Source organism: Macrobrachium rosenbergii, chromosome 3 (genome assembly GCF_040412425.1).
Source record: "Macrobrachium rosenbergii isolate ZJJX-2024 chromosome 3, ASM4041242v1, whole genome shotgun sequence".
Classification (NCBI taxonomy): Eukaryota; Metazoa; Arthropoda; class Malacostraca; order Decapoda; family Palaemonidae; genus Macrobrachium; species Macrobrachium rosenbergii.
Genome location: NC_089743.1, coordinates 32,993,077 through 33,020,126, shown reverse-complemented (window position 1 = coordinate 33,020,126; position 27,050 = coordinate 32,993,077). Strand labels below are relative to the sequence as shown.

Below are 27,050 nucleotides of genomic sequence, written 5' to 3'. Positions count from 1 at the left end.
TTCGGTTTTATTTCCTGCTTTGTGCTCTTTGCAACAGAAGGTGTCTAAATCCATGGATGGTTGTTCAGATTTGGTATCGGGTTTGTCTGGTTCTGAAATATTGGAGAATACTCCTTCTTTTTCGAAGGTTCCTTTTCCATCAAGGGATAAATTTCTTTCTTCTTGCAGTGGTGGTAATTCTGGTGATTGGGTTTTCAATGTTGCTGAATATAATGCAGATTTGTTGGGTCTCTCTAAAGATTATAGATTACTAGTTAGGCAATGTTTTAATTTTGGTTTTTCCAATATTCATGATCATGTCTTGAAGAATTTTCCTGAATTTGCTAATGATGTCTATCAAGATTATCAAGGGGGAACAGAATCGGTCTATTTTCTTTCTTTGAAATCAATGGCATCTTCGGCTGCTTCGGAATTTTCCTTTTCCCCAATTTCTTTTAAGCCTTCTTCCATTGCCCTTACTCAATCTTCTTTTTCGGTTCACTCTTCGGGGGCTCTTCAGGGTCTTTTTTTGCTCATCCTGTTTCTTTGCCTTTAACTCAGCAGAGCAAAGATTTTTCTTTGGTTCAGCCCTGTGATGTTAGAGCTTCAGTGGCTCCCTCTCTCTCTTTGGGGTTAAGGGAGGGTGCACCTTTAGCGGATCCGTCCTCTTTATCACCTTTTGCGAATCCTGTAGTTTCTCAGGCATCTGATCTAGATGCTTCTCAGGTGGTTGCGGAGGTGTCAGCAACTCCTTATTTTCATCCTTTACGGGGTTCTAACCATAATGTATCCACCGCAATTCTCACGGATGCTACAGCTGTTGGCAGTTCGCCTGCGCCAGCATTCAGTGTATCAGTACTGATAGTTTCCTCAGCCTCTCTGCTCACTAGGATAGCTGGTAATTTGCCTTCTTCAGTTACCTTGGGTTCGGTAGCTCGTAGCTTGCCCTTAGAAACTCACTTGAGTTCTGGACCAGTTGGTATGTTCTCCACCTGTCCAACATCGGCGGTAGGTGCTCCGGTGGTTACTCTGAGTGTGGCTTCTTCGTTCTTCTCTCCTTCTTCTTCTTTTTCAACTTTTCCTACAGGTTTCTCTGTTCCTGTGTCTGAGGCGCTCAATGTAGGTTCGGTTTTGATTCCGGGTCATCAAGGAGTTTTTCCTCCTTCTTCCTTAACCAGCATGACTTCAGTTCCGGATTCCCGTTCTCATGCGGGTTTGATTCGTCTGGGTTTGCGTAGATTGGGTGTTGCGGCCTCTTCGCTCTCAGGGGTGGTTTTTTGTCACCCAGGTGTTGTGTCATCGTTGCTGGGTGATGCAGGGTTTTCGCAACCAACTATGGTTGGCTCAAGTATGTTCGCGACAGATATGTCAGGTGTTCATCTCATGCACCCAGGTGTAACGAGTTCCGGGTTTTCGATTTCGGCATTTTCTGGTGGTCAGCCTGGCTCTTTTCCTGTTCCGGTTCGGTTGGACCAGTCGGACAAAGAATGTTCCTTTGAAGAAGAGGATCCAGCACCGGATATCAGTTTTTCTCCAGCTAACGAGAGTGAGTGTAAGTGGATGGTGGACTTTATCCATTCCCGTTATCCGCAGTCCAAGGCTCCTGGGGAACCTACACAACCAAGTTAAGTGATGTTTGAATCACTATATGCAACGAAACTGGTAGTTTCTCAGACATCAAAGAAGCTGGTCTGGTGTTAGCTGCTATTATCGGGTCGGGTAAGCAGGATTCAACCATGCTTCCTATTTGGAAGCGGTTTTACAAGGTAGCGGGTAACCCTTCTGCGGGTGTCAGGGTTCCTCTCAACGAATCTGTTGAGGCTCTTCTCTCTTGGGTTCCTTTGTCAAATCGTCTGGTCTCAGTTACATCTAGGGAGGCTTGTATCTTGGAGGACACCTTTCACAGCCAGCTGGAGGCCTTGTCCCACTCTATGTGGATGTTGTCCGGGTTAATGGGGTTCCTTAAAGAGGATGGGTATACTCCCTCCGATCCTGTGATGTTTGATAACCTCATCACTTCAGTTTCTATGGGGTTGGCTTACCTGGCTAACATTTCTGCTGGCTGCACAACGTTCTTTGGGAAGAAGAGGAGGGATTTCTTTTTGAATCATCTGCCGCCTCATTATCTGGAGATTCATAAGAGGGTTCTGTTGTGGGATCCCTTTGCGCTCAGCAACAGTCTTTTTAGGGAGGAAGATGTCTCTTCCATGGTAAGCTTTGTGTCTTCGACATCGGCAGTAGAGTCACAACAGGCTGTGATTCAGGTAGCAGCTCAAAGTTCTCCTAAAGTTCTCCTAAAGGGTCCAGAATGTCATCTCCGGCTAAGCGATCGAATTCCAAGTCCTTTGTAAGATCACCGAAGAAAGTCAGTTTTGCCTCCAAGAGTTCGGCTTCTGCCTCGGTATCGAAACCTTCTTTGTTCAAGAAGGGTTTTCTAAAGTAAGAGATGTTCCCTTCACTTGTCCCTGTAGAAGGTTGCCTTGCTCCCTTCTGGAACATCTGGAAGGAGTGGGGCGCAGAGAGTTGGTTAGTGGAGGTGTTAAGGGAGGGGTACAGAGTCCCTTTTCATTCTCGTCCTCCTCTATCCGGCTCCCCGGTTTACCTTCCCAGTTATTCCCCATCCTCCATCAAGGGGATAGCTTTGGCGACAGAGACCCAAGCCCTTTTAGAGAAGGGAGCAATAGAGCCCGCTCCCCCTTTTCCGGGTTTTTACAGCTGGATCTTCATGGCCCCAAAAGTGGGAGGATCTTGGAGACCCATTATAGATCTCTCGGGTCTCCACCGGTTAATAGTCTCGACGAAGTTTCACATGAAAACTTCGCAGTCGGTGCTGCGGTCAGTTTGGAGAGACAATTGGATGATTTCAGTGGACCTCAAGGATGCGTATCTCCAGGTTCCGATTCATCAGTAATCTTGGAAGTTCCTTCATTTCTCGGGTCCAACTGGAACATTCCAGTTCAAAGTCCTCAGCTTCGGTCTGACTACAGCACCCCAGGTTTTCATGAGGGTAATGTCTCCTGTTTCAGACATAATGAATCGTCAGGGTTTTCGGATGAGGAGATATCTCGACGATTGGTTGGTTCAGGCTTCGTCTGTGGATGTGGTGTTGCAGGCAAGGGATTTCCAACTGAACCTGTGTCAGACTTAGGAATTCGAGTCAATTTAGACAAAAGCTCGCTAATTCCAGTGCAAGTAAAGATTTATTTAGGGATGATGATTCAGACTAGTCTTTTGAGTGCTTTCCTGACAGAAGAGCGGATTCTGGCGATTCTAAGCCAACTGGAGGTATTCCTGTCGAACAGAACTCAACCAGTGAGCCTGTGGAAAAACTTTTCCGTGTCGGCGATCTTGTTGGCGGCTACATGGAAGTCTGTGTCGGTTTTCACGACATTCTACCTTAGAGACATTCAGTATTATTTGGAGAGGGGTTACTTGCTGGGTCCTTTTGTTGCGGCCAACTCAATTTTATAATTAGATTGTAATGTCAGGGTGTGGGTAATTTTTAGGTAGTTAATGGTAATCTAATGAACTTAAGAGTCTCTGTTGGTCGGGGTTCATATCAAGAGTATTAATTTGTTGTTAGGCCTTTGAGGTTAGGCAGATCCAGATGACCAGGTTGGATTATCTTCAACATCTTCTGCACAGCCATCTGTGTTGGCGAGCGGTGAAGAACTGAAGGTCCTGCACACTCAACTTCTCCTCCATACATGAGAGGCTCTGAATAGCCAACTGAGAGGTTCATCGTACTCCTCCATAAATGAGAGGCTCTGAATAGCCACATGGGATGTTCGTCTTTTCCCCTCCATTCATGAGAGGTATAGAATACCAAATGGGAGGCAGCTCGACTCAGTACCTTAGACACAAGACTGACGTCGGGGTACTCTCTCTGCAGGCATCCTCACCTACGAGTTGAATAAACAGGTGAGGACACGTTCTTTTACACACATGAGGTTGACAATGAATTACCTGCTTTTTTCCGATGACAGGTTGGGCTGAATTAGATTGATCCCACCGCCTTTAAAATTTTGTTAATCGGGCTAATTCAGGTGTTCAGGAAGTGTATTGCAATATGAAGTTTTCATATTGCAATATTCATCTGAACACCTGAATGAATCCCATCCTCCTCCCCACTTCAATTTTTGATAGTGAGTGACTCAGTCGGGGATGTCGGCCTCTGTCAGCTGGTATTTGCAGCAGTGTTGTCAACAGTACTTCAGGTAACTCATTTGACAAGATTTTTCCTGAAGCGTTGGTAACGCTGACAGTTAATTACCCACTTTGTAGGTAAAATTATGGGGATATAGCTTGGGCTGGTCAGTGACCAGGGCTAATTTTGGTGTCAGGTAAGTATTACAATATTAATTTTATTATGAAAACTTCATATCCACACTCCTTTCCTAGGTCACATGATATTAGGAAAGTAAATACGTCGTTGGCCTTTTACAGAAATGTCTCATTCGAAGAAGTTTCCGAATGTACAGGGTGGTCATCAGAGACAGTACAGTATTCTTAAAACATTATTGCCACGAGCTTGAACAAATTCGACTACTTTGTGTATCAGTAGGTGGTATGGTTAGTCCTGACCCCATAGGCACTACAGCAGAAAACCAGGGATCTTCTTAACAGGTGGGTGCACTGACTATTGCTGGGGGAAGGTGTGACAATACTGCAACCATACCCAGCATGCTTAGGTAAGTCACTGTAGAACTTCACCTTAAAAACATAAGTTCATGTTTAGTTTTTTGTTGTTTGTTACCAAAACCTGAGGGGTATTTGGAATAAAGAATGGGGCTCAAAACTTATGGCTTAACCTTAGATCAGAAATGTTTTTTCCTTGGGTCGTTGGGATTAAAATTTGAGAGCTTAAGCCTTTCGTCACCTGTCAATTTCTTTGTAAAACTCCTTGAGGATGTAACCAGCAACTACGCTATCAAAAAACAGGTTGTGACAGGAAAAACCTATTTTTAGTAGTTGCTGTTGAGTCTCAAAACCCTCCCACTTCCTGACAAAATGGCATGGGATTTGGGCTTGGGATCATCCTGCATTGACCAACAGAGAGTAATGGCTTTCTGGTCACGTGTCAGTCTGTTTATCGACAATATGGCGGACATGCATGCGCAGTAATCACTTCTTCATCTTGCAGGTTTTGATGTTGGGAAACTGGGTGCAGCTTTGCTGAAGATACGGGAAGGTGTCCTCATATCTTTGAGTCCATTGCATACCCTATCACGTGTTATAGTGTTTATCATTACGATATAATACCCGGCCACAAGACCAGCTAAAAGAGAATTCTTTGATATTAGTTTGGTCGCCATGGAGCTCTGGTAGACCATGGAAGGGTAACTCCTTGAGGACTCAGCAGCGACTACCAAAAATAGGTTTTTCCTACGTCAAAACCTGTTTTATTCAGCAAAAGCTGGAAATCAGACACCGGATCTTGATCACCAGCTGCCTCAGCTTTGTCATCTTCTGCAAAAGAGGAGGATCCTTTTGTTGCAGTAGTTCTTCTGGTGACAGATCCTTTGGTAGTTGTGGCTTTGTCTTCGCTTCCTGCCTTGACCAGCCCTTCAGTATACTGTAAGGTGAGTAGGACCAGCGAGAGGAAAGAGAAGTAGTGCATTAGCATTCTTCTTCGTTTTCTTCCTCGTCATTGACGTTGCAGGTGTCGTCCCCCTCCTTGTCTATGGACGCCTTTCTGCTATGTAGACAGAAAAACAAGAGTAAGTTTAAGGTCTCATGTAAGAAGTCCAAGTGGACTTCTCCTGTGAGCTCCTCCTTTTCAGATGGAAGTGGAGGTGCTAGACCACCTCTTGAATGATTGTTGTACTTCTGGCAGAGCTGGCGCTGCAGCACCTGCCCACTTAGACATGAAGTCTGCTCCCACCTTGCCTCAGGCTCACATCTGGACATGTCTGCACTTTTTTGTTTGTTCTGCTCAGCCTGGGCCAGATGATTGGAGAAGCTGTTGCAAAAGACAACCCTTCTCGATGTGTGTCCAAGGAGTCAAATAGATAAGGCCATACACAATCAACTTGCTCAACTTAGGCATGGTCCAAGGATCAAGTTTTTTATAGTGATTGGGTGGGTTCTCCTTGCTGTGCTAGTGGGAGAGAAGTGGGACGAGTGGTGCATGGGCTTATTCTCCCTTCCTGTGTACTGGCTTGGTAGTTGCTGAGTCTAGGAGCAGGGGGCTGTGCAGCAATGTCAAACTTGTAACTCTGTTCCTATAGCGACTTCTGCGTCCTGCATGATTACTCTAGTGAAAGGTTTGTTGTGGGACCAAGAGGAAGCAGAGAGGTGGTGTGACACCTTGTTCAAAGAAGGTGCAGCCCACGTCCCTGAGGATCTGATGGGACAAGGGTGTCCTTATCCTGTGGAACCCCTGCATGCAAAGAAAGAATTATTTGGGATGATTGTTACCTACTGATAGAGTTAGCTTACATCTCACTGTAGGCATTATAGGTATTTAAAGAAAAAAGAAGAATGCTTGGCTCACCTAGATGGCCTGTCTAGTTCACTTTTTTCCACCATTTGTGTTTGAATGTTTTCCATTCTAGATAGAATTCTTGCTTTCTTGAAGGCTGGTGTGTTACTGGATTTGTGGAATGTCTTAATAGCTAGGGAAAAAGTTTGTAAATGGAAAAGGAGTCGACCTTGACATAGCGTTAGATGTCTACTCTTTGCCAAGCTATCTGTCTTTTTGTTACATGTTGTCTTGTATCCAGTAAAAGTTAATAACTAAAATACTCATTCTAAATTTGCTAGCCAACTGGGTACTTGGCATTAAACCTTCACAGGGATTGCCATACATTCAAAGAATCACTAAAAATTACATAATTTTACTTGCCATGAATGACAGTATACTTTGTAAAACTTGTAACTGCATAAAGCTCAGCAGTAAAAATTGAAGCCAGGCTGTATAAAGAGCCACTGCTTTTGATATCTGGGTAAACAGCTTCAGATCCAAACCTGCCAGGAGAAGAGAGAGGCAACCATGTCTCTCCTTCTCAGGCCAGATATTAGCCCACATGTTGGCATTCTGACACATAAGGGAAGTCAGTGCATGGGGAAAGTCAACAGCTTTCCTCACAAGCTCATGGTAGAGTTTAGTAGGTAGTGACCGCAAAATGCCTGAAATTACCAAGCCATTTCTTCTTAAATGTGTATAGTGATATTCCAAGGAGAAGGGGAACTGTTTGGTGTTACATGAGGATTGGCCACTTGTTCTTGACCCATGGATTTCTGGCTAGGCAACCACAGCCATCCTGTAAAGACTGTGGTCTCTTTCACAGTACTAAAACCTGAGAAGGGGTTTCTTCCCCAAATGTCAAGATGATGATGTCAATTGACTCCTCTTCTGTTTATGCAGAGAAGTGAATTTTAGCCATTGTGGTATTTTTAAAATTATAATGAGATCTATAATATTTTTATAGCAGCACATGCTAAATAACTACCATACAGAGCACTAATTTGAAAGTTTTTATGATTTTAATTGAGTGTCATAGCTTCTGTTGTTTTTTATGATTCATTTTGTGGCTTATACGCAGTGGTATTGTATGATATTGTTTATTTTGAAATCTGTCCTTGAATCAGTCAGTTAATAGAGAAGTTCTAATGTTTTAGTGTGTTCAGTGGTGAATTGGAAAAATTTTATTACATTTAAGCTGCAGAATCCAGCTCTAATACAAACCTTTGCTCTTTACATAGGATTTAGCTTGCTAATTTTGTGATTCTTGACAACTGCCGACAAGGTGAGTTTTGACAGTGGTGGAAGTAGGTTGAGGCATTCTCCTTCCCTTCTTTATCATTTTCTATGCCGTTCCTCTGAACCTCACCTCCACTCTGACTACAGTAGTGAGTTTAGAGTGGGTAAGTCTGCCTTGCATTAGAAATCTTATTGAGCTTCTTTCTGTGCGCCTTTCCATTTGGGGTAAGCAACGCGTCTCGATCACTGTTGGTGATAGATTTCTTGGGCAAGGCTGGCACTGGGTGCCATTCCCTTAGACTCAGGGTTCTCTTGTCTTATCTCTGTAGCTTTTGAGTTTGCTTCAAGTCAATTTCTTTCTCTCTCTCAGTCTATGGACTGGGTTTACGGGCAGCAACAAGTTTGGAGTGTTCTCCCAGCTTTTCTACGGTTGGATGACTGTAGTAACAGGTAATCACTTCAACCCTTCTCACCACAATCCTTTGGAATCGCACAGAGAGGTGTTGTCTTTCGTTACCTAACCTGCAGGTCAGTTTAGGTTTGCTGGTGGTCCAGGGGTGTTCTCCCTATCCTTCCTTGGTCAGGCAACCAGGGTAACAGGGAAACATTGGCTTTTCCCCAGTGATCTTTCAGGATCACATGGATAAGGGTTTGCACAGCCCACTTGTGCTGCTCATTCAGTTTCCGAATACTTGGTTTTATATAAGTAACTTACCCAGTAATTACTTAGCTAAGAGTTTCTACTTGAACGGCAGTTAGAATTCTGAATTCCGCAGTAGCGATTCTTTTGTTTTGTGTAGGTGACTATGCCCCACCCACTTTTGGGCTATGAAAGAGGAACAACATTGCCAACATGAAAGTTTGTTTCTGCCGTTTGTAGCGTCAACACCTGGTGTTGTTACAGCAGTTTAGAGTTTTTGGATTCGTACTTTTCTTCCTTGGTGAAGTATTTTTGTAGCCTTTTTGGCATTTTTTCACACAGTGACTTTTTTTGGATTGCCTTTGCACGAGTTTGACTTTTCAACTAGTTAGGATATGTCCAACATTAGTAGTTCTTGTTTCCGGTATTGCAGCAAAGGCTGCAATACCCAGATGACAAAATTGACTTATGATTCTCACACCTTGTGTTCCGGTTGTAGAGGACAAGTTTGCTCTATTATTTTGACTTGCGATGAGTGCAGGGATTGGGGAGAACAGAAATGGAAAACTTTAAATTCACATTTAGCTAAGTTAAAAAGAGATAAAAAGAGGAAAGCAGCTTCTAAAGCCAGCGGGAAATTAGCTGGTCATTCTTTGACTCCTAGATTGGATAAGACTTACATTCTCTTAATTCTCCAACTGTTAACCCTTCCCCACCAACATCAATTAATTCTTCTAAACCACCTACTCATTCTCCTGGCTTCATTACTCATTACTTCTGAACCCTATTGCTTTGCCAGCCTTGAGAATAAATTTGAGCAACATTTAAATCTAGTAGTGAGTACAGTGGCCCAGTTAGGGGCATCAGTGCACGTCCTGATGGACAGGTTTGAAAAAGTGCTAAAGTTGAAGTGTCAGTGGAGGAGGCAGCTGCTCGTCCTGCTGATTCTCCTAGGTGTCGGTCCCTGCCATACTCCCCACTACCTGGGACAAGGCATACCTGTAACCCAAGGGAGGTCAGTGGGGTCTGCCCACAGGCAGTCGTCCCCTCAGTCCAGCCTGTTGCATATTAGGTTGCGACTAGAGACAGCTGCTGGAAAGGCATCTCGGAAGTTCATCAGCTTTTGTCAAGCTCTGAGGAGTCCTCTCCTCATAAGAGCCACCTTCATCGCTTCCCCGACAAATCTTGCCCACTTAAGAGATGTTTCTTGGGTAAAGACCAGTCCCCACATCTCCCTTACAAGAGAATGAGGGAGCCTTCCTTCAGTCCTCAACCTTTGTGCAGCAAATGGGACAGTATGGAGCGTTTCTCCTTTCCTCAGCGCCAGGAGCAAGGATCTAGCTCGCTGCACCTTTCGAGCGAGCAACTCCAGGTTTCGCATAAACACCTTGTTCCTTTTGAATGTCCTGCATCAGCAGAACATATTGATGAGCGCCAAGAAGCAGACAAGCGGCTTGTAGCAGCCAGGCGCCCTGATGCAGCCAAGTGCCCAGATGCAGCTAAGTGCCCTGAAGCAGCCAAGTGCCCTGCTGCAGCCAGGGGCCCTGAGGTGGTCAGACGCTCTTTTTCGTCGGAGTGCCCTGAATCTCCCGATCTTCCCCTAGCACGTGAGCCCCCTCAAGGCTCTAAGCACCCTGTATCTTCTGGTAATCCTCCTGCGTTGGACCCAGTTCTTGAGCCTTTGCAACATAAACTGGAAAATATCCTTCATCTTTTACAGAAACCTACAGCACAGGCAGCTCCAGAATTAGACCCGATTTTGTCTGCGATCTCTTCTGAAAACGAGGAAGGGGAGCAGGACTCGTCTTCTACGCTGTATGAGACACTCCTTAAGTTCCTTCTGCAACGGTTCCCAGAATTTTTACTCCTGCCTCGCCTTCCTCTCCAGCTTGTCTTTCTTGATGTGCAATCAGCCCGTTGATCTGATGAGACTTCCTAAGATGGTTCTCTCTTCTTCATCGAAGAAAGCTCTTCGCCAAGTAGAAAACTGGCTTTCTGAGAAGAGGGAACAAGGGAAAGCCTGCTTTAGTGTCCCTCCCTCTTGTCTCGCATGTATGTGGTACTTGTCGCATGTAACAGGAGAAGCTCCTTCCCTGGGGAGTGTGGCTGCCTCCTCCCAGGGGAACTTTTCTGCGCTCATTAACTCGGGGCATAGGTTGGCTCTTGCTTAGGCCAAGACATTCTTTTCATCTCAGGAGGTGGACCATCTTTTGAAGAGTTTGTTCAAGTCCTTCGAAGTGTTGAGTTTTCTCGACTGGTGTTTGGGAGCAGTTGCCAAGAAGTTTCAAGATCTGGCTTTTTTGTGTGATGAAGTTTCAGACCTGTTTCATTTTCTCTCAGCTACGTGGATAAAGCTGTTAAGAGATGGCTCACAGGAATTAGCTGCCCTTTATGCCATGGGTGTGCTTAAGAAGGGTGAACTTTGGGTCTCGTTCACATCAAAGGGCGTTACAGCCCCACAGAAATCGGCTCTCCTTTTTTCCCCCCTGGACAGGCAACATTTGTTTCCACAATCCGCCGTAAGTGAGATTACAGCAAGTCTACACCATAAATCAGCTCAAGATTTGTTGACTGAATCGACGAAATGCCAGAGGGACTGGTCTGCCTTCTCAGCTAAACCATCTCCTCTCGAGCAACCAAAGCCGTTTCGTGGAGGAAATCAGAGACCGCTCTGCAGATCAGTTAGAGTTGCTCCCCGTGCAATCAAGAAATCTTCTTCCAAACCATCCTCTTGCAAGTGAGAATTTAGTCCTTCATACTCTGGTAGGGGCCAGGCTTCGTCTCTTCTGGGAGAGATGGAGTGAAAGAGGAGCGGATCAGTGGGTGGTGAAAGTTTTAAAGGAGGGATACTCCATCCCCTTCAGGGAGAATCCACCATTGACCAAAGCTCCCATTGTATTGACGGCTTACTCCATAGGATCGGAGAGATATTCGGCCCTATCGAAGGAAGTGTCATCTCTTCTGAGCAAGGAAGCCATAGGTGTAGTAAAGAAGGCAGACTCGAAAGGATTTTACAGTCGCCTTTTTGTAGTGCCCAAGGCTTCAGGGGGTTGGAGACTGATGCTTGATGTAAGTGCTTTGAACATCTTTGTAGAGAAGACAGAATTCAACACGGAAACCATCCATTCGCTTCTTGCTTCCATCCTTCAGGGAGAGTGGACGATCTCCCAGGACATGCAAGATGCTTATTTCCATATTCCGATTCACCCAGACTCAAGGAAATACCTCCAATTCGTTTTTGAGGACCAGATCTATCGGTTTCGAGCACTTTGTTTTGATCTATTGACTCCCCCACAAGTTTTCACTCAAGTGTTGGCTCCTTTGGCGGGTTGGCTACATCTAGCGGGAGTGAGTATTGCGCTATATCTGGAGGATTGGCTGATTTGTTCACCCACAAAGAAGCGTTGCATGGAGGACTTGCAGAAGACTTTTTTTAACCCAGGAATTAGGACTGCTAATAAATTTTGAAAAATCACAAATGAATCCCACTCAGAAGATTCTGTATTTGGGAGTTCTGATAGACTCTGAGTTTATGGGCTTCTCCGTCACTCAAAAGAGTAGAAGACTGTCTGAGGAAGGTAGACCTCTTCCTCTTGCTTCATTCTTGCTCCGCCACCCAGTGGATGAGCCTCTTGGGGACGATGGCTTCTATGGAGCAATTTTTAAGACTAGGGAGACTTCACATGAGACCTCTCCAATTCTATTTAATAGCTTGCTGGGATCAGAAGGTGCATCAAGACCATCACTTCTTTCCGATAACCTTGGAAATAAAAGAGGATCTGTGGTGGTGGAGGTCCTCAGACAGACTTTCGGAAGGGAAGTCTCTCGTGCCGGTGAGCCCCGACCTAGACTTCTTTTCCGATGCGTCGGGTCTAGATTGGGGAGCGCTCCTCGGGAACCTGGAAGTCTTGGGGAGGTGGTCTTCGGAGGAGAAAGGACTTTATATCAATGTGAGAGAGTTGAAGGTGATACATCTAGGTCTGCAACACTTTACAACACAGGTTCACAACAAGACTATAGTGGTGCATGCGGACAGTACCACAACCCTAGCGTATATCAAACATCAAGGGCGGGGGAGACCCACTCATTTTCACTCTGCGAGGTGGCGAGAGACCTGCTATGCTGGGCAGATCGGAACCAGACTCGATTAGTCACTTGGTTCACATAAGGCGAGTGCAATGGCCTGGCGGACGAGTTGAGCCGCCACAAACAAATTCTGCCCACAGAGTGGACACTAGATCTTCGCATGTGTGCCAAACTTTGGAAGTTATGGGGTCAACCAACCTGTTTGCAACTTCCAGGAATTACCCCCTTCCTCTGTTCTCTTCCCCCCTTCCCGGATCCTCTAGCTTGGGCAACAGATGCAATGATCCTGGACTGGTCCAATCTAGATCATTATGCCTTCCATCCGTTCGGGATGATTCGAGAAGAAGTAAGGAAGTTTTGCTAGCACCACAGCGTAAGATTGACTCTCTTGGCTCCCTTCTGGCCACAGAAGGAGTGGTTTCCGGACCTGAGCAATCTCCTTGTAGACTTTCCGAGGCTCCTTCCCAAGATTCCAAGTCTTCTCAGACAACCCCACGCCAGGAAGTTTCATCAAGGTCTATCCTCGCTGGCCCTGACAGGATTTTGACTGTCTACAGACTTGTCAGCGAAAGGATTTACTAAATCGGCATCAGAGGCTATCACCAAAAGGAGATGCATCTCCTCCAATAATGTCTACCAAGCTAAGTGGGCACGTTTTAGGAGTTGGTGTAGAAGAAACAGTTTCTTCCTCTAAAACATCTATCACTCAGATAGCAGACTTCCCTCTGTATTTGAAATCATGTAAGGGGTTGTTGGTCTCGACAATAAAGGGTTACAGAGCAATGCTCAGCTCCATTTTTCGACATAGAGGTTTAGACATCTCGAACAATCGAGACTTGTCTGAACTAATTAAATCTTTCAATATCTCCAAGTCCAAGAAAGAAGAGTCCTTCCCTTGGAATCTAGATGTAGTTCTTAAGTGGCTTTGCAACCCTCGCTTTGAACCTATGCATTGTTCCTCTTTAAGTGAACTGATTGGGAAAACTCCTTCTGGTTGCCTTAGTAACAGCTAAGATAGTAAGTGAACTTCAGGCAATAGACAAAAGGATCAGTTTTTTGCAAGGGAATGCAGTCTGCTCCTTTTTGTTAGGATTTCTAGCAAAAATGAAAACCCATCGCATCCCTGCCCTGTTCGTTTTCGATTTCAAGCTTATCAAATATTCTTGGCACGGAAAAGAAGAAGAGAGAGGTGTGCCCAGTACGTGCCCTCAGATATTATTTACATTGGACAGAGAAGATTAGAGGCCAGTTTGGTAATCTCTGGTGTTTGGTGAAAAACCCCTCTAGACCCCTATTGAAGAACGCCATATCGTTTTTCTTGAGGGATCTCATTGTTGAGGCACGCTCGCAATTGGTGGAGACTGACTTATCGCTGTTGAAAGTTAAAGCTCACGAAGTAAGAGCAGTTGCTACTTCGGTAGCGTTCAAACACAATCTTTCTCTCTCTGCGATCTTGGAGGCAACTCATTGGAAATGCAAGTCGGTGTTCGCGATGCACTATTTGCGTGACGTCGAGACAGTTTATGATAAATGCAATACCCTGGGACCTGTGTCCGTAGCTGGCGTAGTGATGGGTGAGGAAGTGTAGGAAGTGCCCCTTCCTTTCCTTTTCTCTTCACCTTGAAAATGGTGTTGAGTTCTTGGGGAGCCTGGGAGGGTATGATGTACCTGGAGTGCCCACCAGTTTTAGTGTTGGGTAGTGGTCTTGTTTTTTATCGTTTGATTATTATGTTTAATTATGGTGTAGGTGTCTTTGTTTTCTGGTATATTATTTTTGTGGTGCTGTGCCCAGGGCAGGGGTAATTATGTATGCTTTGTTGGCCTTCGATGTACGCCTTCGTCGCAAAGCTTGGTCTTATACTTCATCAGCCTTCAGAGTACTCCTTTGCTGCAAAGTGTCCCACTTCAGTCGAGGCACTTATGGCCATGCCGCCACATCGCTACAGGTTGAGATGAGCGCCACCAGAGACAGTATCTACCTGCAGCAGCTCTCTCACCAGGTAAGGAACAACATTTCTCTCATTAATTATAATGTAGGTTCTTGTCCATGATTCCCCACCACCTTTCAATGTGAATCAGCTACGTAATTACTGAGTAAGTTACTTATGTAAAATGACATATTTATGATAAAATTAAGTTTTATATATACTTACCCAGTAATTACGGATGGAGACCACCCTCCTCCCCACACATGGACTTTTTTTTTGCTTAAATTGTCGTGTTGGCAATGTTGTTCCTCTTTTGTATCCTGAAAGTGGGCGGGGCCTACACAAAACAAAAGAATTGCTACAGCGGAATTCAGAATTCTAACTGCCGTTCGAGTAGAAACTCTTGGCTAAGTAATTACTGGGTAAGTATGTATAAAACTTAATGTTATCATAAAAATGTCATTTTTCAAATGAGTTTTTAGGGAGTGGTGAGCCGGTGTTCCTGGTCCTTCCATGGTCGGACAGCCATGGTGACAAGGTAGCACTTCATGCCCTTCTGTCTCTGGTTCTTCAAGGCTGTTAGAGTTGGGGGCTAGGCGACCAGTTCGAGTGGCTCAGGCACTGTCAGTGAATCCAATCTTTGGATTGAGTTGCTCAGTAGTGACAGATGTTGTGGGGTTTTACGTCTTCTCTTAACTTCCTCTTTCAATATTTTCAAGTTGAGGAAGAAGAAGGCTCTGCATGACCCATGGGTTTGTTGTCAACTTGGTTTGACAACCTTTCTGGCCTTGTTTACCTGGCGAAGGCCTTGCCTCTACTAGACAGGGCAAGGGTGCCAGTCACCCTTCACCTTTTTCCCCTGTTTCTGTTGAGGTTTCCGAGAGGCAGAGCTGGGTATAAGATTATGGGCTAAGATAGGAAGCTTTTGTGCTTTTTCCTGAGCTTTTCACAAGGAAGTATGTAGTACTCGTATTGGACTTAGAACCAAACAAGTTATACTCCCAAGTGTGGATCGATCCTGTGGGGGTTTTCAAAGAGCCTTCTCCTACAGTAGGGGTGTCTCAGTTTTTTCACCACCTGGAACGGACCTGAGAGTCCTGTACACCAGGATTCCAGGATTTGGATACTAAGGTGCTGCAACTGCTTTTTCTAGAGGCCATCAAGCTCTGTTGTAAGCCAGATGATGGCCTTTGGGAAGCACTTGGGCATTAGTATCTGCAGTTTTTCCCTGCCATTGATAGAAATTAGGCTCTTGTTTAGTTTCCTTGGTCATGACTCTCTAGTGGTGTTTTGAGCTTCATGATCTTACCTGTATCTATACAGGGAATTCAGTTCGGGCCACTCCAGCCTAGTGAGTTTCTTCCTGTACCCCTGACTCTTTGAAAGAACTCTTCATCTCGATCAGTGCCAAACAGATACCACAAGTAAAGTTGAGTCTCTCTCTTAGCCTTGTTTTAGTCTATCACTAGACCATCTTTGAGTGAGGAGTCTCCCTCACTCTGTCTGTCTCATGGGAAGGTAATGGGTTAGAGTTGTCTACCATGCATGTTTTAGGCAGTTTTTGTGCATTATCTTTGATCGTTTGCTGTAGAAAATGTTGCACCTTCTACAAGAGAGATGACCCAAAGAAGGAGTAGGCTATGTTCAAAGTTGTTTTTGTCTGGGAGTAGTCTTTGTTGACCATCTGTCCCACCAGACAACTTCCTATGAGCAGTTTTTCCATGTAGGGGGACGGGGTACAGTGTTGTCTCCAACCCCTGGGCAAAAATTTGGCACTGAATTGGTGTTGGCACTGAGGAGTGGTCCAACTCTGGGGTCTACTTGGATCCTTTTTGGGTGAAGTAGAGGCTGCAGCAGGGTTAGTGCAGTTGAATAATAGCACCTGTTTTTCCAAGCAGTTTCCTATTGGTTCCAGGGCCTACAAGGCACTGCAGTTGAACTTTTGTGTTCAGTTGGCCTTCTCTTCTTTGGGACAGTGGAGGTTCACTTCATTTTTTCCTGTGGAGTTTCCTAGACTTCTTCTCTGGTTAGGAGTTTAATCTCACCTTTAAGGTGGTAAGGGAAAGTAGGGAAGGGGGAATGTGAGGGTAGCATTCTTTCCCTATGGCTGCCATTTGTAAGAGAGTGCCTGTCTCTTTTGAGTCTCCAACACCCTATCTTTTCCAGTCGGTTGGTCGCACCAGTTTAAATCTTTATCATTATCCTCACTGAAGGGCTTTTCAGTATTGACTCTTGTGAGATAGTACTAAGTTATGTTTGAGTGTGGCTGTACTATTTTGAAGGAACTCAACTCTTCAGATTTGTATTTTGACAGTTCTTTGGTTAGTACTAACAAGAGTTAAGGAAGGAGTTCTCTGAGTACACAAAATCTCCTGGCTCTGTAAGTTGATCTTTGGGCTTTGTCTCTTCCAGTGTGAAAGGAGAATTGTAGCCTGGACAAGAGCTCATGATAGTAGGGTCTTCCCCTATACTTCACGCTCAGTAGGAACCAATTAGAGGCAATTGGGTATGATATCTGCACAATGTTTTACTTGCAGAATGTTGCCTACTGGCCTAGGACATGCTTTTGTTGGTCCAGTGGTGGCTGCTCAACAGGTTGGATAGTGAGCCTAGCTCCCTTTGGACAGGTAGCACCTTATCTAGGAATCCAGTTGGCAGGAGACAAGATAGGAATGACTGGTTTGCTTCACTCCCTCTTTTTCTTCTGTCCTGCCTGGTAAATGGAGAGTCAGAGTGCCATTCCATATACAAGCAGGACAGACATGAGTGTTGGTTATCTATCTGACTGGGCGCCAGTCTCATTGTTGGTAATGAAGGGATGCAAGTTCCGCCCCTTCACTTGGCAAGAGGAGAGGACTGACAATAAAGCAAACTCATTGGTTGTATTTAACTGTTTTATTGTCTCTGACACTTCAGTGTGGGTTCTTACAGCTTGATTGAGTAATGGCATACAAACCTTTTACTTTATGGTCTGGAAGTCTAGCAACTGCTACATTCCATATGTGCAGTATGTTAGAGGTATGGCATCCCTTCCTCTGCTCCTAAACAGACCAGGAAGGTAAAACTCCAGGTTGGGCAAACCTACCAGTCGGTTAAGAGAGTACCCAGATTCCTCCCACCAGTGGCTAAGTCTCCTTTGTAAAGAACGAAGGTTTGTATTTGTGCAGGAGCGAATAGGAAATTTTAAAAGTAATTTGTATTTTTGCTAACATACAAACCTGAAGTTCTTTACATGAATGGCCCACCTCAGCCACCCCTCACTCTGGCACCTGGGCCAGAAGGCAAAGTGGAGTGCAGACCAACAGGTGGGCAGGGCTTCCCCCTGCATATCGATAGTTTACTACCTTGTCAATAAGTTTGAATGGCCATTTCAGCTTAGGTTTGTAAGTTAAATCTTATGTAAAGATTTAACTTACAAACCTAAGCTGAAATGGCCATTCAAACTTATGTAAAGAACTTCAGGTTTGTATATTAGGAAAAATACGAATTACTTTAAAAATTTGTTATTTTCAAGCAGTTTACAAAGACTGATTGTGTTTTATATTTTTAATTATTTTAAATTTCCATACATAGGCTAACTAACCTTGAGATCACAGTACAGTAATAGTTTTGGTTGTTTATTTAGAAGCAGTCTTTATATCAGAGATGAGGTAATTTCAATATTGTTTTTCTTTCAGCTTACTATCACTGACTGATACACAATGCAGCAAGTTTTAAAGAGAATGACCCTTACTGCAGTTTCTTCAACCATTCAGCATCTTGAGCATCTAAATCTTCAAAGATTGGCATTTGCATCATTATGGTGTACAGGCAAAGATAATAATTACTTTGTTAAGAATGAGTTAATCAAGCAGGCCCTTGATAAATGTGAGTTGCTTTTGATTGATAAACATGAAGCCAAAGCTGGTTGTTCATGGAGTTTCAAGAGGAGCTTATTCAGAAGTGGACGCCGTTGCAACTTTAGTTCTGATATTGGCCAACAAAAGAGATTTTTCACTACTCAAGCTTCTTCCTTTTCTCTGTGCTGTAGAAATTTGAGTACAATCTGCCCTAGCCATTGTATGTTAAATATGTCTTCAGTATCGAATCATATTAAACGGAATTTGTGGGACATTTTTAAAAGGTAACTGAATGAAAATTGAGAACCACTTTTTATCAGTAAAGATGTGGATATTTCATAATGATTTCCCTGATACTTCATACGTTTTAATTTTTATGAAAATCCAGTTGTTCCCACAAGGATATTAACCGTTAGTCTTTTATATGGATATTCCTTTGGTGAAAGCTGGTCTGGTAATTGAAGCTTGGTAACAAGGTAATTAACTAGACTCATTCGACTACTGGCATCACTTTTCCTACAAATCACACTGGTTACTACTTCAATTTATACTTTGTTACCTTCCCTAAGTATTCAGTGTATTTCAGGTATTCCCCTGGTGACAGAGGAGGTGCCAGCACCCGCCCTTCCCATAAGCCATACCTTAGCCATGCCCTTTTATGCTCTGCCCACTGCTGGAGGTTGGGAATCTTAGTAGTCTGTGCCTATTGCCACCTTTCTGTAGCCGGCCTGGTGCTTGTCCACTTAGATATGCATAAATGATAGGAGTTAAGTGGTCTCTGCCATATTTTTCTGATTCACTTGGGTACTCTCCTAAGCTCTTACTCTTAGTTATTTGTTGTTGTGGTTTCTTTTACTCTTAGGAACCAGTGTTGAATTGAAGATATGAAGCAAGAGCAATGGTGTTACTTCAACAGTCTTGGGCAGTAAATCATGCAATCACTACTTAACCTAAATTTGTTTTCTAATTGTTTTATTTATAAGCACTCCACAACTAGTACAAGTTACCGCCATATTCATGTGGACAGTTATTTACTGGATCAATCTCTACCTTACCACATACTAACCTACAATCAATTTTGGCCTCTTACGTACTTCTGTCATCACTCTGTTCTCAAGTCATTTACAGTTGCTGGAAGTCTTATTTCCAAACCGTCACTTACCAAATCTTTCAATCCATGCAAAACACTTTTGAACATTGAATCACCACCACCTTTACTCTCAACACAACCAGTCCCCCTTGGCATATACTTAGGATTTATACTGTCTTCCGTACTACCTTTCTCACTCAGGTATTCTTGACATCATATCAGATATCGCATTCTTTCCTCCAGGTACATACTCTATCACAAAATCAAACTCATTCAAGTCTGCCACAGTCCATACTAACCTACTGTCTACATTCTTCTTATGATGCAAATAAACTAACTGCTGATGATCTTTTTTCATGCAAAACCTCACTCCAAAAAGAAACAATCGCACAGCTTTCAAACAAAATCTCTCGATGCAGCCAACTCTCTCTTAGTGGTCAAATACTTCTGCTCTGCCTTACTAAACGCCTTACATATGCAGTCACTATATCCTTACCCGTTTACAACCTGTTTCTGCATCAGACATCTTCCCATTGAATAAGCACTTACATCACTATACACTTCAAGCATTTTTGCCTCCAGGCTATAATCAGGGTATGCCAACTCCATATCCATAGCTGCTTCCTTTCAACCTCTCATATGCTTCTGTTATTCTCTGATCCCACCTTAGCACCATACTCTGCCTCTTTCCAGTCCACTCCATTAATAGCTTAGCAATACCAGAGCAGTCTCTCACAAACTTCTTCACAAACTCAATCAGACCCAACAATCCATGCAACTTATGAACTGTCTTAGGCCTCGGAAACTCCCATACTTTACTTACAAAGTTCATGCTCTTTCTCATCCCTGAATCACTCACTGCATGATCCAAGAACTCTGCTGCTTCAGTGTTAAACCGTTCACACTTAGGCAGTTTTATTTAAGTAACTTACCAAGTAATTACATAGCTTTTAGTTTCAAACTATTGCGGCAGCTTAAATTTAAAATTTGCGCTAGCAATTCAATTGTTTTGTGTAGGTGACCAGTACCACCCACTAACGGGAATACTGGGAACGACTTAGCAGACAACCTCATTGCGTTTCTGCCAGTCTCAGTGTAAACATCGGATCTTTTCAGCATATTTTTTTTATTTGCTGGTTGTATAACCAGATTTCGGTGAAGTATTATTGCTGATTTTGTTAGCCTTCAAGCTTATAACCTTTTAGGATCAGTATTTTATCATTTGATTGCTTTTAAGATCTGATTTAAGTCCATATTTTCACTACTCTAGTGAATTTGCAATCATTTGATTAATTCTCCTTTACTGAGTAGCATAATAAACATAAACATTCCGTTCGCTACGAAACCGATATTTTCGGTAATGAAATGCATACCTGCAAGTCTTAGATAATGTTTGATAGGAATCAATTAAACATCTTATCACACTTTCCTTTGCAAAGAACTGAAAAGTGCAAGGGCAGAATGTAGTAAAGAGAGAAATTGTGCTTTGGTTTTGGTTGCGATGGGGTTTTGAGGATGAATTGGCAGCCGAAAATCAGCTCCAAGTGCCCAATAGCACTCACCATCTACCAAGCTCTTAGCTTTTGAGCTACTGGCTGGTGCCAGTTCTCCCCTCATCCAGTTTTTCTCCCCTGCTACTAGCCCTTATATTTTTTATCCACTTGCTCCCTCGGCTGGCTCCTTCGCTTCCTTCCCACACCCTTGCCAGTCTTGTGTCAGGGTTAACAGATATTAACCTTGTAATAGTGAAGTGTTGTGCAGTGGAGAAGGCAACTGCTCCTCCTGCTGATTCTCCTAGACAAAGGTCCTGTCAGACTCCCCTATACCTGGGAGGAGGCATACTGGAAGTCCAAGGGAGGTTGGTGGGGTTTGCCCACGGGTAGTTGCCCCCTCAGTCGAGCCTGTTGCAGGTCCCAGGTCTTGGCAGAGAGCCATTGGAAAGGCATCCATAGGAATGTGCTTTCCAGTGCAGACTAGAGGCACCAATGGCGTTTTTCTGGTGATTCTCGGCCTCTGAAAAGGCTCGTTTCAGCTGCCAAAGTGTCCGAGTGGCCAGTAGTGTGGACTAGAGGCGCTGATGGCATTTTTTCTAGTGATTCTTCGCCACTGAAAAGGGTCGTTTCAGCTGCTGAAGTGTCTGAGTGCCCAGTAGTATGGATAGAGGCACTGATGGCATTTTTTTCTAGTGATTCTGAGCTCCCAGTAATGTCCAAGGGCATCCACCTGTGTCCACACACCCGCCTGTCCATTTGGTGCCAGCTGTCAGGCATCCAACCACAGTCAGGGCATCAGGCACCTCCTCTTCAGTATCAGACTATACAACCAGCTCACAAAAGTTTTGTCTCTCTCTTCAGTCTGTCCCATCCTCACCCAAAAGCTACAAGGTGAACCGACACTACTTTTTAGCGACAATTATTGTCTCAAAGCCTTGTCTTTTGCAGACAGGGACCTTTGTGTCCGAATTTATGAGCTTTTTGAAGAAAGCTCCCACCTCTGGCAGTTTCTTCATCCTCAAGAAATCTCTCAGGGATTTGGGAGTTTGACTGTCATTGCAAAGGGAGCAAGACAAGTGTCTTTTGTCTATTCCCCCTCTGGTGTTTCGATGGAGTTAACCTCCTTGTCATAGATTTTGTCAAGATTTTGTAGTAATGGTTTTTCTTCATTGACACAGGAGCACTGGCTAAGTAGTTAGATGACTCCCAAGTGTTCACCAAGAAGCTTTGCCTCGGTTTTCCTCCTGGTCCTGTCCTGTGCAGACAAGGACAATTGAGATGGTTTTTAGAGATTTCCGCTTTTCTTTGCAAGCTCATATAGCGAGCTCTAGTGCTCCTTTACTTCTGTGAGAACCACACAATCACAATCAGCCTACATTTCCTCTTTCTCAATACAGTCTCCGTTGCAAAAGTCAACTTTTTGGATGTCAGTTTCAGATCTCTGAATTTTTCCGGCTTTTCCGCTGCAAAGAATCAAGCTACTTTCAGATGGTCCGCTAATTTCTAGCCCCTTCTTTCTTACTCGGAACATTAGTGGATGAATCTGCTGGGGACTCTGAGATGTTTTCAAGTTAGACAGACTTCATAGAAGGGTTTTGCAATACTTCTTTTAGTTTTCATCCAGTTCCGAGATTTATGGCACAGACAGTAAACACCATAAGGGTTTTTGGTTCTTCACAACCACTGAAGATACACCACACTTGCCATTCTCCATTTCTGTCGAGAAGTAAGGAGTCTAGCCTCATCTCACAGCCTTTTTACTGTTTCCCTGTGGTTTTCATCTGTCTCTTCTTTGGTCCATCTTCCATGGAAGACCTTACTTGGGCTCCAGTCAAGAAGAGAAAGCACCTTGATCCCTCTCGGTCCAGTGCTTCATAACAGCGCCCATTCCCGAACGCCTGGAATCAACTCCTGAATTCCCGAACTCCCAACATCTGTGCCAAAGTGCTCGGCATTATTTAGCCAGGACTAGGCTCCTGCCGCTGAAAGCCTAGCTCCTGCTCATGGTCAATATTTCTGTTTACAGTATTGCATTGGACTGCAGGAAAATTTGTCACACCTGGTTTTGGACACATCTCTGTTATCTTGTGACCACGTTTTTTGTGTCTTTTATGGATTTTTCCAGCAAGTCCAATAAGAGTCAATCCCGCACATGTCCTCGTGTCTGCACAGCTGTCAAAAATCAGCAGGGTCAGCAACTAGTCTGCTCAGTTGTCCACGAATGTGAACGATGATATGCAAGTTCTCTCCGTTGCTTTCTCTGCAGAATTGGCTACAAGTCTGCTTGGCCCACAGCTCCCTTTCTCTCTTCGGTTAGAGAACGAAGTTTAGGATGGAGACGAACCAGACAGTCTAGTCGTCCATTCTTCCAGTTCAGTGATCTAGGCTTTGGCCTCTGCGACATAAGTCTTCTCTCGAGTCCTCGCTCTTACAGTCATCTTCATTTTCTGACCATGAACATCAGTTTCCTGAATATGTCCATGTATCCCAGGACAGCTGATGTCCTGGTTTCCCTTCGAAGGAAAGCTCGAAGGTGTTGAACACAAGACCAACTGGGACGGGGCAATACAGCTGGATACACCTTTTTTTTTTTTACCATAGGCCAGGTATCCCAACCTGCTAGCTCTGCTCTCTGAGGCACCGAGAGAGCTTCCTCCATGGTCCAACTTGCTATGTCAACCCCACATAGAGCTGCACCACCAGGCAGTGCAATCCCTGTGTCTTCACGGCTGGCGGTTATCCAGCATCTGCAAGTGAGAGGCTTTTTTGCGTCGTGCCGCAAGAGAGAGGATGGGATACCTCAGACAGTCCTCTGCAGCGGTGTATCAGGGAAAATGGGCCGACTTCTGTGGTTGGTGTCGTAAACGGGGTCTGTCTCTGGTCAGAGTTACTGTTCAACAGGTTGCGGACTTCATCTTCCTTCACCAAGAGAAGCTTCTCTCCGTTTCAGCTGTAAAAGGCTATAGGGCCACACTCAGTCTAGTCTTGTAGACATCTCATCCTCCCTCAAGATTTCGCTGCTGATGAGAAGCTTCAAAAGGTTTTGCCCACCCAGGGACCTCAGGCCCCTTTCGTGGGATGTGACTCATTTTGAGGAGCCTGACTCATGCACTGTACGAGCCTTTACAAGAGTCATCAGACGGATCTGACCCTCAAGACCGTCTTCCTGTTTGCCCTGGCATTGGCGAAGAGAATAGGAGAACTGCATGGACTTTCCTGTAATGTTAAACAATCGAGGGGATGGGGATCGGTTACTCTCGATTTTGTCCCGTATTTCAAGTCCTTCACGATCCCCTCCCTAGAGGACTTTGTAAATAATGACCCAGACAAGATGCTACTTTGTCCCATTAGAGTGCTGCGGCACTAACTGAAGAGGTATGTATTATTGGTATATATAAAAATGATGATCTATATCATATTGGTATGTATGAAAATCAGTTAAAAATATATATAAAAATACTATACTGTATATAAAAATGGTACATGTTATTGGTATATATCAATGTGGTAAATATAAAAATGATCTATATAATATTGGTATGTATGAAAGTCATTAAAAATATATATAAAATACTATATACAGTATAAAAATTGTATATAAAAATAAACAAAAATCGAATACATAAAATTAAAGTAATAAAAAGATGATAAAAGATGTGTAAAATGGCTCATCCAAGAAAGAAGTGTGCAAGGACATGATTTCTTTCTGACTTCGTGAGACGATCATGAGAGCGTACTTTGCTGCTGGCGAAGATGACACCAGTACCTTCCGCCCGAGCACTCAAGAAGTCTGGGGCATTGGTCCAGCCCTCACATTTTGGAAGAACCTGTCAGTTTCTCAGATATTGAAATCAGGGGTGTGGTCTCGACAGACCACTTTCACCTTGTTCTACCTTCAGGACATTGCCCACAAATCCTTGGATAATTTTTCCTTGGAACCTATGGTGGCTGCTCAACAAGTTGTGTAGCTTACCTGGCTCCCCTAACAGGACAGGGTTGCATCTTGCCAAAGATGTTCAGTTGTGGATGCAAGAATGAATGTGGGAGTGACTGGTCTTTCCTTCTTCTTCCCTCTCATCCTTTGTCTCTTCCTTTGGGCAGATAGTGGACGGGCCGTTACATGCTGGATCTGGCATTCGATGACAATTGCTCATTCATTTTCACACCCCAGCCAATTGTCAGAGGCAGGTTTCTCTTCCTTACTCTATCAACCAGGAAGAGAATCTCAGGTGTGGCAAACTCCAGTCAGTTGTTTATATCGTGTAAGAACAAATTACAGTTTTTTAAAGTAAACTGTATTTTTCCTAAATATACAAACCGGAGGTCCTTTACATTGATTTTTATGCCCACCTCGTGCCACCCCTCAATCTGACGCCTGTGCCGAAAGGCAAACTGGAATGTTTACGTCCGGGCAGGCGGGACTCCCGCCTAACAGACGGTAGTTAACTGCCTAACCACCTTGTTTGAAAGTTCAACGGCCATTTCCAGCTCTGCTGTAATTCCTAATGTAAAGGACCTCAGGTTTGTATAGTCAAGAAAAATACATTAACTTTAAAAAATTGTGATTTTGCAATTTTTAGGAATTTTACTTTACAATCAAGTATGTTAGTTTTACCTTTGTTTACCCATTTTACATTTAAGTACAAAAATAGAAATAATTTCAGTAATATATTCATTTCTTTCAGCAGCTAAAGAATAAATCTAATTCTTACGCTAGTAGGCTCGATCAGCGATGCTGAGAACGTAAATATTATGTCAATGCCAGTGGTGGATGATAGGGTTTTGTATACATATTATGATGATGATATAACATGATAATAATACAGTGTAAATGGATTCAGTAAGTAAATATTAGTTTCATTACCATTACCTTTATTTTAAATACAGCTGTAATAGCCTGTTTGACTTATGCAAATTATACTGTGAGGGTAACACTCAGCCTAGGTCAATAGTTCACACACACATTTTGTGTCTTGTGTAGGGTAATACAACATGGTAACAACTGATAAGAAAGTTGCTTTATAGAAATACAGTACATTAATGGTCATAAAACCATATTAAGCTGTGATGAAACACTTGCAGGCTACATACCTACTGCATTGTTTCATTTATGAGAGAGAGAGAGAGAAAGAAGGGGTTACATTTTTTTCAAGGTGTATTTATGCAGTATATTTTGTTACAGTTATGAGAAAAAAAGGTAGATAATTGCCTTTTGCATAAAGGTTTCAGTTTAAAGTGTAATGGTTGTTGTTTATAAGCATATTGAGTGTTTACAGTTATGTAGTATTGACAAGGTTAGGTGAGAAAGGGTACAGAGTTGCCCTTGAACACCCCTAGATTTTTTACTTGCCCTTATCTGGATTTTGCCATTATCAGATGGGCTCTTGGCTCCATTAATCCAGATAATTGAAGGATTACTTTTATACTGTAGCTGGAAAATGGCAATCCAGCAATGAAGAAACAAGGAAGTAGATTTTAGAATTAAAACAGATCCATTCATAGGATTCTTGAAAAGTGAGGAAGGAGATTGATGGGTATTTGAGGGTCCAGGTAGCATATGCATTGAAAGAGTACCATTTTTGTATATTTGTGTGACTTTTGATTGTTGAGTCCTTAGATATTCAATATAGGGATGTATGTATGATTGGTAGTGTGGGAATGAAAGGAATCATTGGTAATGATTACATGGAAAATATTGGATTCTTAAGATGTTGCTGTAAGTATAATTCATGTCTTCTTTCATAAGCCTTTGATAACCTTGTGAATTCAATCAATTACATTGTTTAAGAGTAACCAGACAAATATTTTCCAGTCATTTAAGCAGACAATATAAGCATTTTTCTAGACTTATTGTTTGTCTAAATAATTCATTCATAAATAAGATATAGAAAGTGCTGTAGAATTAGACAGGTCAAAGTTGGACAGTCGTATTGGAAGGGAGCAAAGGGGGTAGGAATGCAAAGTTAAAAAAAACCATCAGTAATGCAAGTGTGACCACAGAGAAATGGAAAGACCTTTTTTATGGTGTGTAGTACATTTGAAAAGGCTCGCTAGTTTGAATCATACTGGAAATCTTGGTGGGAAGAAGTAGCTATGCATAAATACAAACTACAAAAACTCATCAGTTTTATTGTGCTTACTGGTGCATTAAAAGTTTAAGATTGGTTTCCATTTTAATGGAAACTTCTTATTTGTAAGTCATGGTTAGTACTGTGCATAATCATTAAAAAGTTGAAGTTATTTTTCTTGGCTATTGATTTGCTATTGTTTTCCCTTCATTTATCACTCCT

At 43.3% G+C, this 27,050-nt stretch overlaps 1 protein-coding gene across 6 annotated transcripts in view; it reads left to right on the top strand.

Annotated features, from left to right (window-relative positions):
• The window catches only part of LOC136854134 (methionine aminopeptidase 1D, mitochondrial), a 103,186-nt gene that overhangs the window by 13,493 nt on the left and 62,643 nt on the right, over window positions 1-27,050 (top strand). For 5 of the 6 annotated variants that reach the window (XM_067130362.1, XM_067130353.1, XM_067130375.1 and 2 more), the window contains exon 2: window positions 18,016-18,461. The exons of the other annotated variant lie outside the window; for it this stretch is intronic. In XM_067130362.1, coding sequence (XP_066986463.1) covers window positions 18,040-18,461 — 422 coding nt within the window. In that variant the 5' untranslated portion in view covers window positions 18,016-18,039. The remainder of the gene's footprint in view (window positions 1-18,015; window positions 18,462-27,050) is intronic. 6 annotated transcript variants of the gene reach the window in all.